The 15,977-nt window shown below is 45.3% G+C and overlaps 1 protein-coding gene across 5 annotated transcripts in view; it reads left to right on the top strand.

The window, feature by feature from the left end:
* The window catches only part of LOC146352454 (kelch domain-containing protein 3-like), a 92,638-nt gene that overhangs the window by 42,815 nt on the left and 33,846 nt on the right, over positions 1-15,977 (top strand). For 3 of the 5 annotated variants that reach the window (XM_084834072.1, XM_084834070.1, XM_084834069.1), the window contains exons 9-10: positions 9,096-9,196; positions 10,480-10,565. In XM_084834072.1, coding sequence (XP_084690198.1) covers positions 9,096-9,196; positions 10,480-10,565 — 187 coding nt within the window. The remainder of the gene's footprint in view (positions 1-9,095; positions 9,197-10,479; positions 10,566-15,977) is intronic. The other 2 variants (XM_084834074.1, XM_084834073.1) reach the window with 1 other exon arrangement.

Genomic DNA, 15,977 nt, shown 5'->3' with positions numbered 1-15,977 from the left:
CCCAGAACACCTCCAGACGTGCCCCTTTCTGGCCGCTCTTTGCTCCTCTTGCAAGCGTGGAGGAGGACAGGGAGAAGTCAGTTCTCCGGGAACCGACCTCAGAGCTTCCCGGAAAACACCATATCCTATGGCCATCTAGCCGCTGTCTAGCAGCCATAGGATTGCTCCCTCCATCATGTACTCCTCTTCTCTGACTGTCAAAGAATCTTCTAGTGAAGACAGAAATAACATTGGGTCTCTAAAGCCTAGTTCTCAAGACCAGACCAGACATGAACAGTCATGTCTCCTCCCCGTTCACATATGAAGTGGGGATGTCTTCATTTAACAGTAAAAGGAGCATGCAGGGGAGGGGAACTGCACCTGCTCCACCCCACACCTTATGTCCCTGCAGTTGGTTATTCCAGCCCCCTTTTTTTCCATTCCAGTACTGAAATTAGGCTGGCCACTTATATATCCCCAAACAAAGAGGACACCAGAGGACAGAGATTTGTGTACAATTTGCATATGCTAATTTCTACATAGAGATGTTATTTTCATAATCATATACAGTACATCTCAGCACAGTGGGGAAGCCTGGGCCAAGGTGACCTGGCTGCCTTTTCAGCCTGCCATCCAGGGGGTCACTGTTGATGGCCGGCCTCAAAGCCCCTGCTTGCTCTCCCCTCTGGTGGTTCTTTACCTTTAAACCAGACTTGGCTTGGGCAGCGGTTCACACTGACCTAGGCTGCCATCAGATCAGTGGAGGCTGGCGGCTCCAACGTCATTGGGGATGTGAGCCTGCTCTGGGTCTCAGGCAGACCTCTAAAGGAGCTATCCAACATGCTGAATCCATTTGGGGGATAAGGCTTGGCACCTTGGATAGCTCCTTTAGAGGTCTGCCTGAAACCCAGAGCAGGCTTACAGCCCCACTGACAGCAGAGTCACCAGGCTCTACTACTTTAGATGGAGGGCTATTTTCTAAAAATCAGCTTCATCCACAAACCATCAGCTCTTTTGATGTGAGTTAATTCAGTCTCACTGCAGTTGTCTTCAGATCCAAGTATTCTTATTTCACTAGTCTGAAAAAAATATTTATTCCACTCTGGTGATTTCTCTCTGCCTGCTGATAAAACTACTGTTCACATTCCAGCCATTTCTCAGCATCATTAGGACAAACTCCCCTGTACTGGTTTTTCCCCAGCTACCTTCCCTCTTCTTTATATTAGTCTTCTCCCCTCTTTACTCAGTTCAGAGTTAGGGTGGCCAGGTTTCCTGTTTTACAGAGGACAGTCCTCTATTTAAGGCATCCTCTATTTGAAGGGCTGTGCGGTCCAAGCCTGGTGTAAAAATAAAGAACCATAAGACGGGAGAGCAGGGGGTCAAGGGGCGGGCTTGAAGCTGCCTGTCCACAGTTAGCCATTTGGACAGCAGTCTGAGCAGGCAGACAGGTCGCTCTGGGCCAGGGCTGCCCTTTCTGTGTGACAAGCTGGGCTTTGTCCACTTTTGACAATCAATTAGGGATGTACGAAAGGCACTTACCTTTCGTGGATTATGTTTATGGTTGGGGGGAGAGGCGTTCCGTCCCTCCCCCTGGAATCCTCGCCGGGGGGGAAGGCGCTCCGTTCCTCCCCCCCCCGGAAACCTGGCCGGCCAGCTGTGCTCCGCAGTGATTCTGCAGAGCCGCCGGCCGGCTCCGCCAGCAGCCGGACATCCGGCCGCTGGCTAGCAGAGATGCAAATGGCGGCGGCCGTAGTTTGCGTCCCTGCAGTCAGCCATGATAGGCTATGTAAATGTTTACGTAGCCTATCATGGCTGACTTAAAAAAAAAAAAACACACGCGCGTATGCAAATGGCGGCGGCCACAGCCACCGCCATTTGCGTTCCTTATTTTGGCACGTCTTAGTCTACGTAAACATTTATGTAAACTAAGACGGCGAAAATAAGGGGAACGCAAATAGTGTAGACGCTACGCTATTTGCGTTCCCCTTATTTTCGCCGTCTTAGTCTACGTATATGTTTACGTAGACTGAGACGTGCCAAAATAAGGAACGCAAATTTGCGTACGTGCGTGTTTTGGGGTTTTTTTTAAAAAGTCAGCCATGATAGGCTACGTAAACATTTACGTAGCCTATCACGTTTTTGTTTTTTTTTAAACCTAGCTGTGATAGGCTACGTAAATCTTTACATAGCCTATCGCGTTTGTTTTTGTTTTTTGTTTTTTTAACTGGAAATGGCGGTGGCAGCAGCTGGTCGGAAGACCAGCCGCTGCCGCCGCCGCCGGAGCCGCCGCCGCCGCCAAGAAGATCCACCCAAGGTAAGTCTTGTCTTGTGGGGGGGCGGGGGGCAGACTGGTCTGCCACCGATTTCGGGGGGCCGAATGCACTGGCATTTGGCCTCCCCGAGATCCGTGGCGGAATTTTCGTACATCCCTACAATCAATCAAATATTAGTAATATTAAAGGAACTCCTTGCGTAGGCAAATTGTCCACAGTAAGAAACATTGCCCTAAATGATAGCAAATGTCATTTGGGCTGCCGTCCTATACCCACTTACCTGGAAGTAATACCCATTGAATTCAATGGGAGTTACTTCTGAGTAGGCATGTCAAGGATTACACTGTTAAGGACTGTGATAAGCTATGTCTTATTTCCCCAGAGTCCTGATGCAAATATCACATTCATCCGGTTCCTCGAGATTTGAGTTGGCAGCCTTTTCATACCTGCCTCTGTGCTGAAGAAGTGGTGGTGAAGAGTTTGCCAGGCTGCGTGGCCATGGCAGGCAGGCAAAGCTGTGGTTGAAGTTCTTCCATAATATCAAGGCCCCAGCACTCTTCATTTAGAAAGGCATTACAGCAAGTTGTCTACACAGAGCATGACATGGCAGTCGTGGCTCATCCCAGCTCTCTTTCTCTCAGTACTGCCCTGAATTAAAAACAGGGGTTAATTTCAGGGTAGGGCCATGGTAGAAACCAACACTTCTCCAGGTTTGGTCCAGGCCTCACCATCACTTTTCCAGCACTGCTTCCTCCCATTGGGAAATGAAAATATACCACTGGTATCAATATAAGAAACCAATATTTCTCCTCTTTTTCTTCCTCTGTGCTTTCTGTTTTCTTTCTTCTGCTGTTCTTCCTCACTGCTTAGGGCAGCTTCCACCCCCACCCTGCCACCTTGCAGGCCTCTCTCCCTTTTATAACTTTGTGCTTTCGCACCCCCTACCCCTCCCTTAAGGTGTTCTGGAACTAGCTCTGCTAGGAGTAGGTTTGGGACATCAAGGTGGAGATGGGAGATTTGGCACCATGCTGCATTCAGCTGTTTGCTTGTTATTTGCAATATTTATTACAGGTAGCTTTGAAGATTCCAGAAATAAAAGAACAATTATGCATATATTTTCTTGGGAACTGTTGAGAGTTTTCACCAAACATGGCTTTTCCAGCCATTTCAACTTTGTTTTATTATACTGTAATTATCACGTTTTGGGATGATATAGCTGTAAGGCCCAGTGCAGTGAACGATATGCTGGTTATTTGTTAAAAGTAAGCACCTGGTAGGTACACCCCTGCCAACGCATGTTTTTAATAGGACTAAAAACAGAGCTTTTAAATCTCAATGTCATTTTGTAAAATGCCACTCTTTCAGGTGGAGGCTGGTGGCTCCGATTTTATTGAGGCTGTGAGTCCGTTCAGGGTTGCAGTCAGAACCAGCCAGACACTAAAGGAGCTATCCAAGATGCTGAACCCTATCCCCTGCACCTTGGATAGCCCCTTTTGAGTTCTGGCTGGCTCTGACTGAAACCCGGAATGGACCCACAGCCCCAACAAAATCCGACCACCAGTCTCCACTGACTCCTCCTGTGCTATGAGTTACAAAACCGGATCCAACTATGCCATGTTTCCCACAGCCAGGAGACTGCCAACTCCTGATCTAAGAAATCGACCACTATGGGTCAAGGGCTGGCCCATTATTTAAAGTATTTTTATGCTGCTACTCAGCCTACTACAAATATATATATATATATATATATATATATACACACACACACACACACACACACACACATACTCCCAGAGTGGCTTGCAATCAATCAGTAAAAGATAGTCCCTGCCCACAGGCTTACGATCTAATGTGCCACTCAGGTGCTCACCCAGGAACAATTGCCAATAATTTACCTTATGGGAAATGAGTGTTTTGTGACTGGCCATGCTCAGCATGTCAGCCATTTCATGATTGGGCAGGCCCCCCTGCCTATGGTAGCCATTTTGTGAGAGCACCCATGACACTTCCTCAATTCCAACTGTGCCCACCAGCCCAGAAAGGTTGGGGACCCCTCTCCTAACCCATTTAATAGGATGCTTACACCTAATTTAAGTGATTTTCATTTGATCCATTAACTCCACCAATGCCGCCATAACTAAGAGAGCTTAGACCAATTTATGAAAACTTTTACAAGTATTCTTTGTTCACTCAGAGTATGGGGAAGAGCATTTTGTTTATTAATACTGTGAACTCTGAGTACGCATAGAAGCCAGAACATGACAAATTACAGTTAACCTAAAATCATTAGAGAACAAAATGCATCAATGAAAAATGCAAGCATGATACATTGGTAGCTATTTTCTTCCTTATCCTCGAAGAATTCTGATACATAAGCCAAACAGACAAAAGGGACTTGCAACATTTTGAGGAGATGCCATCACTGTAAGCACTAGAAATGTGAGAATTTTCATTTTACCAACAATCTTCCCATATGTTTTGCAAAGAAACATTTTAAAATAATGCAGCAGTAATAACCCACTAGGCATGATAAAAGATATCTAGGGGTTCAATTTGGCTACACTAATCAAAGACACTTTTTAAAAATAATAACAACAGCAAAAACAACGATCTTCTGCAGTTTGGCACAGTATGGAACTGCTTTGCTGCGCTGGTTTTTGTTGGATCTGGCAGATGCCAACACCTCTCTAAAATGGACTGAATTTATCTTCAATTGAATCTAAGGCTCTTGGATGAGATTTAGCTTACTTTTGAGGCCACAACTGTACAGAGATGACCCACATAAGAATTCAACATAACTAAAGCGGTCAAGTGTTTCATCAGCTAGCGGCAAGGTCTTAGCCACCTCATTGTCAGGGTTCTTGCAGATACATATGAAGTTAGACTATCAATACAAATGCAGATTTCAGGGATTCAGACAATCATGCTAGATATATTAATCTGTTTGCTACTGGGAGGCTTAATAGCAGGAATCTTTGGACTCTGATTATGAACTGCAATTAAGTAGCCTTGACTAAGATTCTGCCTTGCCTTTGCCAAGACTGATTTTGTATTTTTCTGTGATTAAACTACTGTAATAAACATAATACATTTAAAGAATTGACAAGTGGAGCTCCCAGAATAAAAAGAATGGCTATTGTTCTAGTTCTGTAATCACATTCCTCATTAGTTAGGCAATGAACCTGTTATTGTGATGGGAGGAAATATTCAATATATGAGTGTATATACTACAAGGGAAGCAATCATTGGATCATGGGAGGAAATTGGCTTGGATTCAAAGGTGTCTTCTACTCATGTCAAATGCCCCCCCCATTTCTACCATGTCTTCCTTCCCACTGCAGCCCCCTCCCGCACTCCATTCCATGCTATTCCTGACCCTCAAGAGCAACTGTTGGGGGTGAAGGAGGAAAGAAGGGGCTGGAAAACCCCATTGCACAAGCGGAGTTCTGCTCACTTGTTTCAAGATTCAACTCACTGCCTTTTGTTCTTTCTTAATCCCTGAAAATTTAATTACAATGATAAGGGAACTAGTAAACATATTCAAATCTTGAATATTTGGACATGTGGAATTAAACAAACCTCTCCAGAGGAAGATACGATGTGTGACAACAGAAAAAGCAAACTGGATGCTACTGGAGCCTCAAATAGGTGTTTGGTGTATCCATCTTAGGGTGGCCATGTGTCCTACTTTTCAGGGGACAGTCCTCTAATGGAAGGGCTGCCTAGTCCAAGTCCAGTTTAAAGACAAAGATAACCTTAAGAAAGGAGAGCAGGGAGAAAGGGAGATGGGAAAGTTGCCCATCAACAGCCCAGTCACAGTCTTCTGTAGAGCAGTGAGACGTATTTCTATTTCAATTATAGTAATTTTTCTGCAGTTGCATTTATACATATAAATTAGCATATGCAAACATTATGCAAATTTGCACCCTCTTTTGGGAGGATGCATGTCCTCTTTGTGCATAAATGGCCACCTTAATCCATAGACACAGTCTTCCTTGTGCCCATTGTTCTTCACAGCACCCTTTGGGAGTGGATAGCTAGATGTGACACAGTCGTTACTGCTGCTTATTGGGAATTCATGGGGCTGGGAGACCAGCCCCAAGCTTGGGAGGTGGTGCTGATAGGAAAGGAGAGGCAGAGGGAGGGGAAGCAGGGAGGCTAGAATGGGAGATGGGAACATGGGGCAGGCAGTCATTTGGGAGGAAAGGACCATGCACACAGCAAATCGACAAGGGAAGAAGGCAGCTCAGGACTCAAGGGTCCCACAAACTCCTGGCATCAGGATTAAAACTACTAGTGCCAGTTTCTCAGCACCCCAGGAGGTTCTTGACACTGCTTGAGAGTTAATTCAAAGGGCCTTGATAGCAGACAGCAGAAGGCAGCAGTGAATGGCAGGAGAGAGAGAAAGAGAGAGAGAACTTGACCTCTGTAGACCTGCTGCTAGAGTTGATGACAGCAGGGAGCTTTAACAGCAGTTATTTCATAAAAATGACACTTGCTGTTGCAGTACAGATGTCACTGTCACTGTGGAGAGCTGGTGGGGTGCCGTGGCTAAGTGACTGAGCGATGAATCAGGACATCCCTGTTTTGAATCTTGCCTTTGCCATGAATACAGGAGCTGACTGTGGGCAACCCGCTCTCTCTTGGCCTCAGTCTTCCCACCTGCAACATGGGGAGTAATTGCCTTATAGGGCTGTTGTAAGGATTGCAGCTAGATAATGCATGTAAAACCCTTTCAGGACTTGCATGCACTATACAAAATAATAATAATGGTACCAACAATAATAATAACCATCATCATTGGGAGCAATCATTACAAGGAACTTTTTTCTAAGGGCAGTCACAAAGCGAAGGTACTAAAGCTGCAGTCCTATGCACTCTTACCTGGGAGTAAGTCCCGTTGAACTTACTTCTGAGTAGGCACATGTAGGATTGCACTCCTCATCAATGCACCTGACACCCACAAGCCACATGGGGACTGCACTGATCCCTGCTAAGTCCAAATGGCAGGTTGAAACTTTCAGGGTTAGCACAGAAGAGTGATGTTAGTGCAAAACACCCACATTTGCTGAATTTTTCCCTAGAAGACCCTCTCCCTGCCCCCCAGTTCAGATTTAGTGGTTACAGTGCTAAATCAATCCTGGGAGAAGTTGCTGAGTGGATGCAACTAAACCAGGTTACTTTTTCATTGTTCTTTTGTCCCTTGAAGAAGGAGGAGGAGGAGAAGGACATCCAAGGATGGGTAAGTCCTCCCATCTTCTCCTGGAAGGAGCATTTTTAGAGGCTGTTCCCTGGGCACAGTTCCCCCAGTCTTGTCCTTGTGAGCTAGCAGGGCTGCCTGATGGCAGCAAGTCTCTGGAGCCTTAAGGCAAAATGAATTCCAATCTTCCCCTTCCTAACGATCTTTGTCAGGTGAAAGCAGTGGGCCAATATGGCCAGCTGACAGAAACAGGACTTCTGGCTCCATGTGCCCATCCAGTTCAGCCAGGGGCTGCAAGGAGGCCACTCACCCACTGCTCCTACCTGCTTTTCAAGTTGCAAGCTCTGTGATGCAGCAGGAGACTGCAGAGCTGACCAGGAAAGGGAAGGAAGCAGCAAGCATGTGGCATCCATTGGCACCTAACCGCCTGTGGGTAAGGAGGGAGGCCATCTTGGATGCACCCACCCATGACAGCCTGCTGCTGCTGCTGCACATTTTACTGCAGCCCTGCATCAGGTGCTGGCACAGGAACAGATTGGGCCGGTCCTGCCTGGGATGATGAGAAGTGTGACTCTTTGATGTTCCCATTCCAGGATGTTCTCCTCTTCTGAAGGAGAAAGAAAACATTAGCACAGAGGTTTGGTATCCCTGGATGGGAACAACATTGTGGCCCAACTGTGCCTAACTTGTTACGGTTCCAGTGAAGGAAGGTTAGGGGGTCCCTTGGTTTAGAATTATTAGACCCCAGCGATGAGCCTTTCTTACTTCTGTTCCCCCCTTACTTCTGTTTCTGTCTCCTTTCTCTCTTCATTCAGCATTGCCAACAGCAGAGTCCTAAGTTAATTTATTTGTTTCATATAGTTCCTAGGTTTCCAGGGTGCTTACAGTTCCACAAGTTGTTTCACAGATTCAGCACATTCCAAAACTGGGGGAACTCCTCTCATAAGAACACCTTAAAGTCATCTCCCCCAACCTGGTGTCCTCCATATGTGTTGCACTACAGCTCCCATAAAGGCAAAACTGAAGTACTTTGGCCACATCATGAGAAGACAGGATATCCTGGAGAAGATGCTGATGCTAGGGAAAGTGGAAGGCAAAAGGAAAAGGGGCCGACCAAGGGCAAGATGGATGGATGATACTCTGGAGGTGACGGACTCGACCCTGGGGGGAGCTGGGGGTGGCGACAGCTGACAGGAATCTCTGGCGTGGGCTGGTCCATGAAGTCACGAAGAGTCAGAAGCGACTGAATGAATAAACAACAACAACAGCTCCCATTATCCTCAGCCATCTGGAGGGCACCAGGATGGAGAAGGCTGTTTCAAAAGTCTTCCTTCTGCAAGTGGATGGGAGGAATTACCCATCCCATCTTCTTCGTTCAAGGAGAAAAATTCCTAAGTGATGAGTGAGCCCCAAGTTTATTTCCCAGTATTTACCATAGCTTCTCCGATTCCCATCATCCCCTTCCAGAATGAGCCTGCTGACTGGGGTGATGGGAGCTGTAGTTCAGCACACCTGGAGAGCACCAGGTTGGGGAAGGCTGGTGTAATGCCTCGCTGTCTTTATTCTCCTGCTTTCAGCAATATTTCTCTTTGAATGAGCTGCAAGGCACACCGTTCAACTCAAATGGCACTTTAACTTTTCAGGTCAGGCCACGCTTTTGCAACAATTGGAGAAATCATCTATTTGTTTGGAGGTTGCTCCGATGAAGATGAATATTGTAGTGATGTGTTTGCACTGGACACAGGTATTTCTCATTATTTCAGATCATTTTTCTCAATATATGAAGACTGTTGTATGTTAGTGTGTTGTTTTTTAGAAATAAGATGAAAATGAGTGCAACCATCCCAGAACACTTCTACATGTATCTCAGCAGCAGTAGTTCTAGAGAACCCTAAAGAAAATCAGAGCTAGACTAGATACTTATCTACTCATAAAGAAAGAAAGAAAGAAAATTGAATTCTACTCCGTAAATGGGGAAATAACTTATGGAAATGATAAGTGGGAAAATGCAGGATGCATTCTAGCTTAATGCTCACTAAGAAGTCCCAGTTTCCAGTGTTCTGGGCTGGCCAATGGGTGCAAAGGCACTTGGATAACTGACAAAGTTCCTGGGCCTTTGGTACTTATTTTTAACATTCTATTAAAATGGTATTTTATTGAATGTATCTCATTAATATTAAATGTATTAGCTTATTTGGATTGGATCCAGACCAAGTTAGTTGCACTTGCATCCCACTGAAATTAATGCTAGAAAGTTAGCCCTGACTAACTTAAGTCCCATTAAGTTCAATGAGACTTAAGTGTGACTAACTTGGTCTGGATCCAATATCTTGTATATAGATTTTTTTGCTATTTCCCATTGGCTCATGAGTCATCTCCCAGAAGAGCCATGGTGTGTGAATGTGGTTTTACACAGCTTAACTCTACAACAGCCTTCCCCAACCTGGTACCCTCCACATGTATTGAACTACAACTCCCAGCATCCTCCAGGCACATATGGAGGCCACCAGGTTGGGGAAGGCTGCTCAACATCATATGAAACCATGTCAAATTCTTAATTTCAGTCTTATCTCACATTGGCCTTCACTGACTGTTTTTTCTCAGGCTTTACTGTTACAAAATGGCAACATGTTTCTGCAAGAACCTACTATTTCTTTCTAAATGTGTCTAAACATGGCCATGCATATCTGTTCCTTTAATAATGTCAACACCGACAGGTCTGTTGGTTGCTTCTCTTATGGTCTTCCACAAGCCCAGGTTTTCTGTTCTATTACTTGGGTGTGAAATGAAAGATAATGCAGTTTATAAGAGTGCTGTCTGGTCGGGTGGGGGAGGGGGGACACTTGGAATTACATAAAACAGTCTAGTCTTTGGGGCTGCACAGTGAGTTAGCTCTGTTTTTAATCTGAATAAATAGATGCAAATGTCAAAGGCCATGAAAAATAACTACTGTCCCAGATTGTGAAAAAGAACAAACAATGCAAGATTATGTGTATTGTTTTCTCCCCTCCCCTTCCCCTGCCCAAGTAACTTTAATGTGGCAAAAGTGTGAAGTCAAGGGAGAAAAGCCTATTGGGAGGTCACATCATACATTTACAGCTCATCATGATAAGGTAAAAAAAAAAAAACCCTTGCAAACTTCAAACAATGTTGCCTTTGATTCCAATGTGTTTGAAAGAAGAATGGGAGGAAATCTTGTCTGCAAAGGCCCAGGGGGCTAAAGTGTCTATAACAGAGGTGGGCAGAGGTCAGACTTGTGGGATCTACTTTGTTTTTTTACTAGAATCTCAAGTTCCACCAACCAGAGCCTGGTTCAAAAGACATAGGGGTTGTTCGGATGATCAGCAGGCAAAACAACGCAGCATCAGTTGTTTCCCCTGCTCCCGCACGACCGAGGTTACCCTAATTACCCGTGCCAAGTCACAGGTTGCCATGTCATCCAAACAACATGGGCATAGTGCATTTTCACCTACCCTACAACCCATACTGACAGCTGTGGGTTGTAGGATGGATGAAAATTCACTACACTTTATTTCATCAATATAATTTACGTGGGGGTTGGGGTGTTCATTTTGTTGCTGTTGTGGTGAAACAATTGGGAGTCAAGAATCCTTGCAGTTCACCCAGAGGCCTATAAGTAGATTCAGATCTACCTTCTGCCCACCCATGGTCTATAGTACAGGACTATATCCTTCACACATAGAGGAAAAGTTGACAAGGGTGGCAGGTTGAAAACATTACAGTTTTGAAGAGAGAGAGAGTTACATTGAATTACAGGGCTAAATACTCCTCTGTATGAGTTCTGCAAATAATCCACACAGGAACCTCATAGGCTAAGAAGAGGCCACCAGAAAAGGTGCTAGGGGGCAAGGGCCTCTCCATGTTCCACATGAAGTTTGAGGAGATCAAATCAATATTAGCTGTCATTGGGGCAGGTACCTGTCCTTTTTGTTTATGTTACTGTGTAAAGTACCATGTGCATGGATGATGCTTTATCAATAATAACCAACTGTGTGTGTGTGTGTGTGTGTGTGTGTGTGTGTGATGAGCACCCTGTGAGAGCACTCTGTCCTCCTTGCTTGTCTTCCAATGACTCCTGCTCCAAGGACCGTCAAATAAATGCTGGGAAGGAAGGATTGATGCAATCTTTTCTCCCCCACTTTCCAAAATGGTAAGGGTGTGTACAGAGAGATCCAATCCACAAACTGCCCCCCAAACACCTTTCGTGGCATTGTCCAAAATGCGAGAATATAAGAGGAAATGCTACAAGATGGTAGATTAGAGCTCTGCATATCTGCTTGCTCGAGGGAGCGGTGTGTGTGTGTGTGTGTGTGTGTGTGTGTCTGCAAAGCCAGTATTGGGCGGGCAGGAGAGGAATGTATCACCTGATACTCAGCTGAATATTCTCTTCTGAGCTTTGGACTGGGAAGCTGGCAGGGAACCTGAGTGTGCTCCCACACAAACACACATACAGCTTGGTCCAGCCTTTAGTTCTCTGTGAAGTCTCTTGGTCTTAAATTTCCAGAGGGGTAGCATATTAGTTTGTTGCAGCAAAAACAACAAAGAGACTTATGGCACCTTAAAGATTGACAAATTCTTTCACTGACATTGTGCACCATAAGATGTCATCTGATGAAGTGGACAGTGTTGCATGGAAGCTTACACCAGAATATATTTAGGGTAGCCAAGTGTCCTCTTTTACAGAGGTCAGTCCTCTCTTTGAAAGGCTCCCAGAGGACTGTCCTCTATTTTGAAGGCATCCTCTATTTGAAGGGCTGTCCAGTCCAAGTCTCCAGCAAAGGAGATCGTTACCTTGTCATGGTGCTGGAGCTTGAGCACCTCAATGACGTCATGAGCTAAACCGTGAAGGGACACCCAAGACGGGAAGGTCATGGCAGAGAGTTCAAACTAAATACGATCCCTGGGGAAGGTAACGGCAACCCACCCCAGTATTCTTGCCATGAAAACTAAATGGATCAGTACAACCAGAGATATGTCGGTATACCATTGGAAGATGGGACTTCCAGGTCGGAAGATGGTCAAAATGCTACTGGGGAGGAACAGAGGACAAGTTCAACTAGCCCCAGATGTGATGACGCAGCTAGCTCAAAGCTGAAAGGACAGCTAGCAGCCGACGGTGCTGGTGGTGAACGATGAATCTGATGTTCTAAAGATCAACACACCATAGGAACCTGGAATGTAAGATCTATGAGCCAGGGCAAATTGTATGTGGTTGTTGGGGAGATGTCAAGATTAAATATAGACATTTTGGGTGTCAGTGAACTGAAATGGACTGGAATGGGCCACTTCACATCAAATGGCCACCAGATCTACTACTGTGGACAAGAGGACCACAGAAGAAATGGAGTAGCCTTCATAATTAATAATAAAGTGGCTAAAGCAGAGCTTGGATACAATCCAAAAAATGACAGAATGATCTCAATTCGAATTCAAGGCAAGCCATTTAACATCACAGTGATCCAAGTATACGCCCCAACCACAGATGCTGAAAAAGCAGAAGCAGATCAGTTCTATGAGGATCTGCAGCACCTACTGGATAGTATGCCAAAAAAAGGTGTTATTTTCATTATAGGAGACTGGAATGCTAAGGTGGGTAGTCAAACGACACCTGGAATTACAGGCAAGCATGGTCTGGGATAACAAAATGAAACAGGACATAGGCTGATAGAATTTTGCCAAGACAACTCACTGTGCATAACAAACACTCTCTTCCAACAACCTAAGAGACGACTTTATACATGGACTTCACCAGACGGTCGACACCAAAATCAGATTGACTACATCCTTTATAGCCAAAGGTGGCGGACATCTATGCAGTTGGTAAAAACAAGACCTGGAGCTGATTGTAGTTCAGATCACGAACTTCTTCTTGCACAATTTAGAATCAGACTCAGAGAATAGGGAAGACCCACAGATCAGTTAGATATGAGCTCGCTGTCAAGGGCTCCTTGGAGGGCTCTCTCAGACTAATCCAGTAGCCAAGTCCAGACACAGACAAAGGGATTCTTTTCAAAGCTTTATTCTTCTTTTACAACTTAATAACTCTACAGGTAGCAACTAGATCTGAGCAGCAGCATCCCTATGCCCTAAGTTGGAACAGTTGGTCCCCGTTTGGAAGGGAATTACTGGCAGACCCCTGAATATAAGGACTAGGGAGAATCCCTCCCCTTTTCCCTTGGATCCTCTGGGCGCAACCGTTCTTTGAGCGCGAACCATTTGGCGCCGCTCTCTGCGTCTGCGCCGCGCATCCCCCCCCCAGTCTGCTATCTGTGCTGAGTCACTCCCTGGACTGCTTTCTAAACTAGGAATGTGGGTGGGAGGAATCTCCGTCAGCTGTTGGTCCTGGGAAAAAAGGAGCGCGCTCCTCTCCCGAAGGAGCGACTGCTCTTCCTCAGCATCAGAACTACTCTGGGATTCTATGGGCTCAGTGTCCACCCTGACACTCACTAATATTCCTCATGAATATGCAGTGGAGGTGAAGAATAGATTTAAGGGACTAGATTTAGTAGATAGGGTCCCGGAAGAACTATGGACAGAAGTTCGCAACATTGCTCAGGAGGCGGCAACAAAAAACGTCCCAAAGAAAAAGAAAACCAAGAAGGCAAGATGGCTGTCTGCTGAGACACTGGAAGCAGCCCAAGAAAGAAGGAAAGCCAAAGGCAACAGTGATAGGGGGAGATATGCCCAATTAAATGCAAAATTCCAGAGGTTAGCCAGAAGAGATAAGGAATTATTTTTAAACAAGCAATGCGCGGAAGCGGAAGACAATAATAGAATAGGAATGACAAGAGACCTCTTCTAGAAAATTAGAAACATCAGAGGTAAATTCCAGGCAAAAATGGGTATGATCAAAAACAAAGATGGCAAGGACCTAACAGAAGCAGAAGAGATCAAGAAAAGGTGGCAAGAATATACGGAAGATCTGTATAGGAAGGATAATAATATCGGGGATAGATTTGACGGTGTGGTCAGTGAGCTAGAGCCAGACATCCTGAAGAGTGAGGTTGAATGGGCCTAGTGAAGAAGCATCGCTAATAATAAGGCAGCAGGAGATGACACTATCCCCACTGAACTGTTTAAAATCTTGCAAGATGATGCTGTCAAGGTGATGCATGCCATATGCCAGCAAATTTGGAAAACACAAGAATAGCCAACAGATTGGAAAAGATCAACTTATATCCCCATACCAAAAAAGGGAAGCACCAAAGAATGTTCAAACTATTGAACAGTGGCACTTATTTCACATGCCAGTAAGGTAATGCTCAAGATCTTGCAAGGTAGACTCCAGCAATTCATGGAACGAGAATTGCCAGATGTACAAGCTGGGTTTCGAAAAGGCAGAGGAACTAGAGACCAAATTGCCAATATCCGCTGGATAATGGAGAAATCCAGGGAGTTTCAGAAAAACATCTATTTCTGTTTTATTGACTATTCTAAAGCCTTTGACTGTGTGGATCATCACAAATTGTGGCAAGTTCTTGGTGGTATGGGAATACCAAGTCATCTTGTCTGCCTCCTGAGGAATCTGTATAACGACCAAGTAGCAACGGTATGAACAGACCACAGAACAACGGACTGGTTTAAGATTGGGAAAGGAGTACGGCAGGGTTGTATACTCTCACCCTACCTATTCAACCTGTACACAGAACACATCATGCGACGTTCTGGGCTTGATGAAGCCAAGGCTGGAGTTAAAATCGCTGGAAGAAACCTTAACAGTCTCAGATATGCAGATGATACCACTCTGATGGCTGAAAGTGAGAAGGAGCTGAGGAATCTCATGACGAAGGTGAAAGAAGAAAGTGCAAAAGCTGGGTTGCAGTTAAACCTCAAAAAAACCAAGATTATGGCAACCAGCTTGATTGAGAACTGGCAAATAGAGGGAGAAAATGTGGAGGCAGTGACAGACTTTGTCTTTCTAGGCGCAAAGATGACTGCAGACACTGACTGCAGCCAGGAAATCAGAAGACGTTTACTTCTTGGGAGGAGAGCAATGACAAATCTTGATAAAATAGTGAAGAGCAGAGACATCACACTGACAACAAAGGTCCGCATAGTTCAAGCAATGGTATTCCTCGTAGTAACCTATGGCTGCGAGAGCTGTACCATAAGGAAGGCTGAGCGAAGGAAGATAGATGGTTTTGAACTGTGGTGCTGGAGGAAAATGCTGAGAGTGCCTTGGACTGCAAAAGATCAAACCAGTCCATATTCCAGGAAATAAAGCCAGACTGCTCACTCGAGGGAAGGATATTAAAGGCAAAACTGAAGTACTTTGGCCACATAATGAGAAGACAGGATACCCTGGAGAAGATGCTGATGCTAGGGAAAGTGGAAGGCCAAAGGAAGAGGGGCCGACCAAGGGCAAGGTGGATGGATGATATTCTGGAGGTGACGGACTTGACCTTGGGGGAGCTGGGGGTGGTGATGGCTGGCAGGAAGCTCTGGCGTGGGCTAGTCCATGAAGTCACGAAGAGTTGGAAGCAACTGACCGAATAAACAACAAC

Source organism: Heloderma suspectum, chromosome 2, assembly GCF_057233095.1.
Source record: "Heloderma suspectum isolate Gila_16-S chromosome 2, 16-S_ref, whole genome shotgun sequence".
Classification (NCBI taxonomy): Eukaryota; Metazoa; Chordata; class Lepidosauria; order Squamata; family Helodermatidae; genus Heloderma; species Heloderma suspectum.
This window is presented reverse-complemented; position numbering and strand designations above follow the sequence as displayed.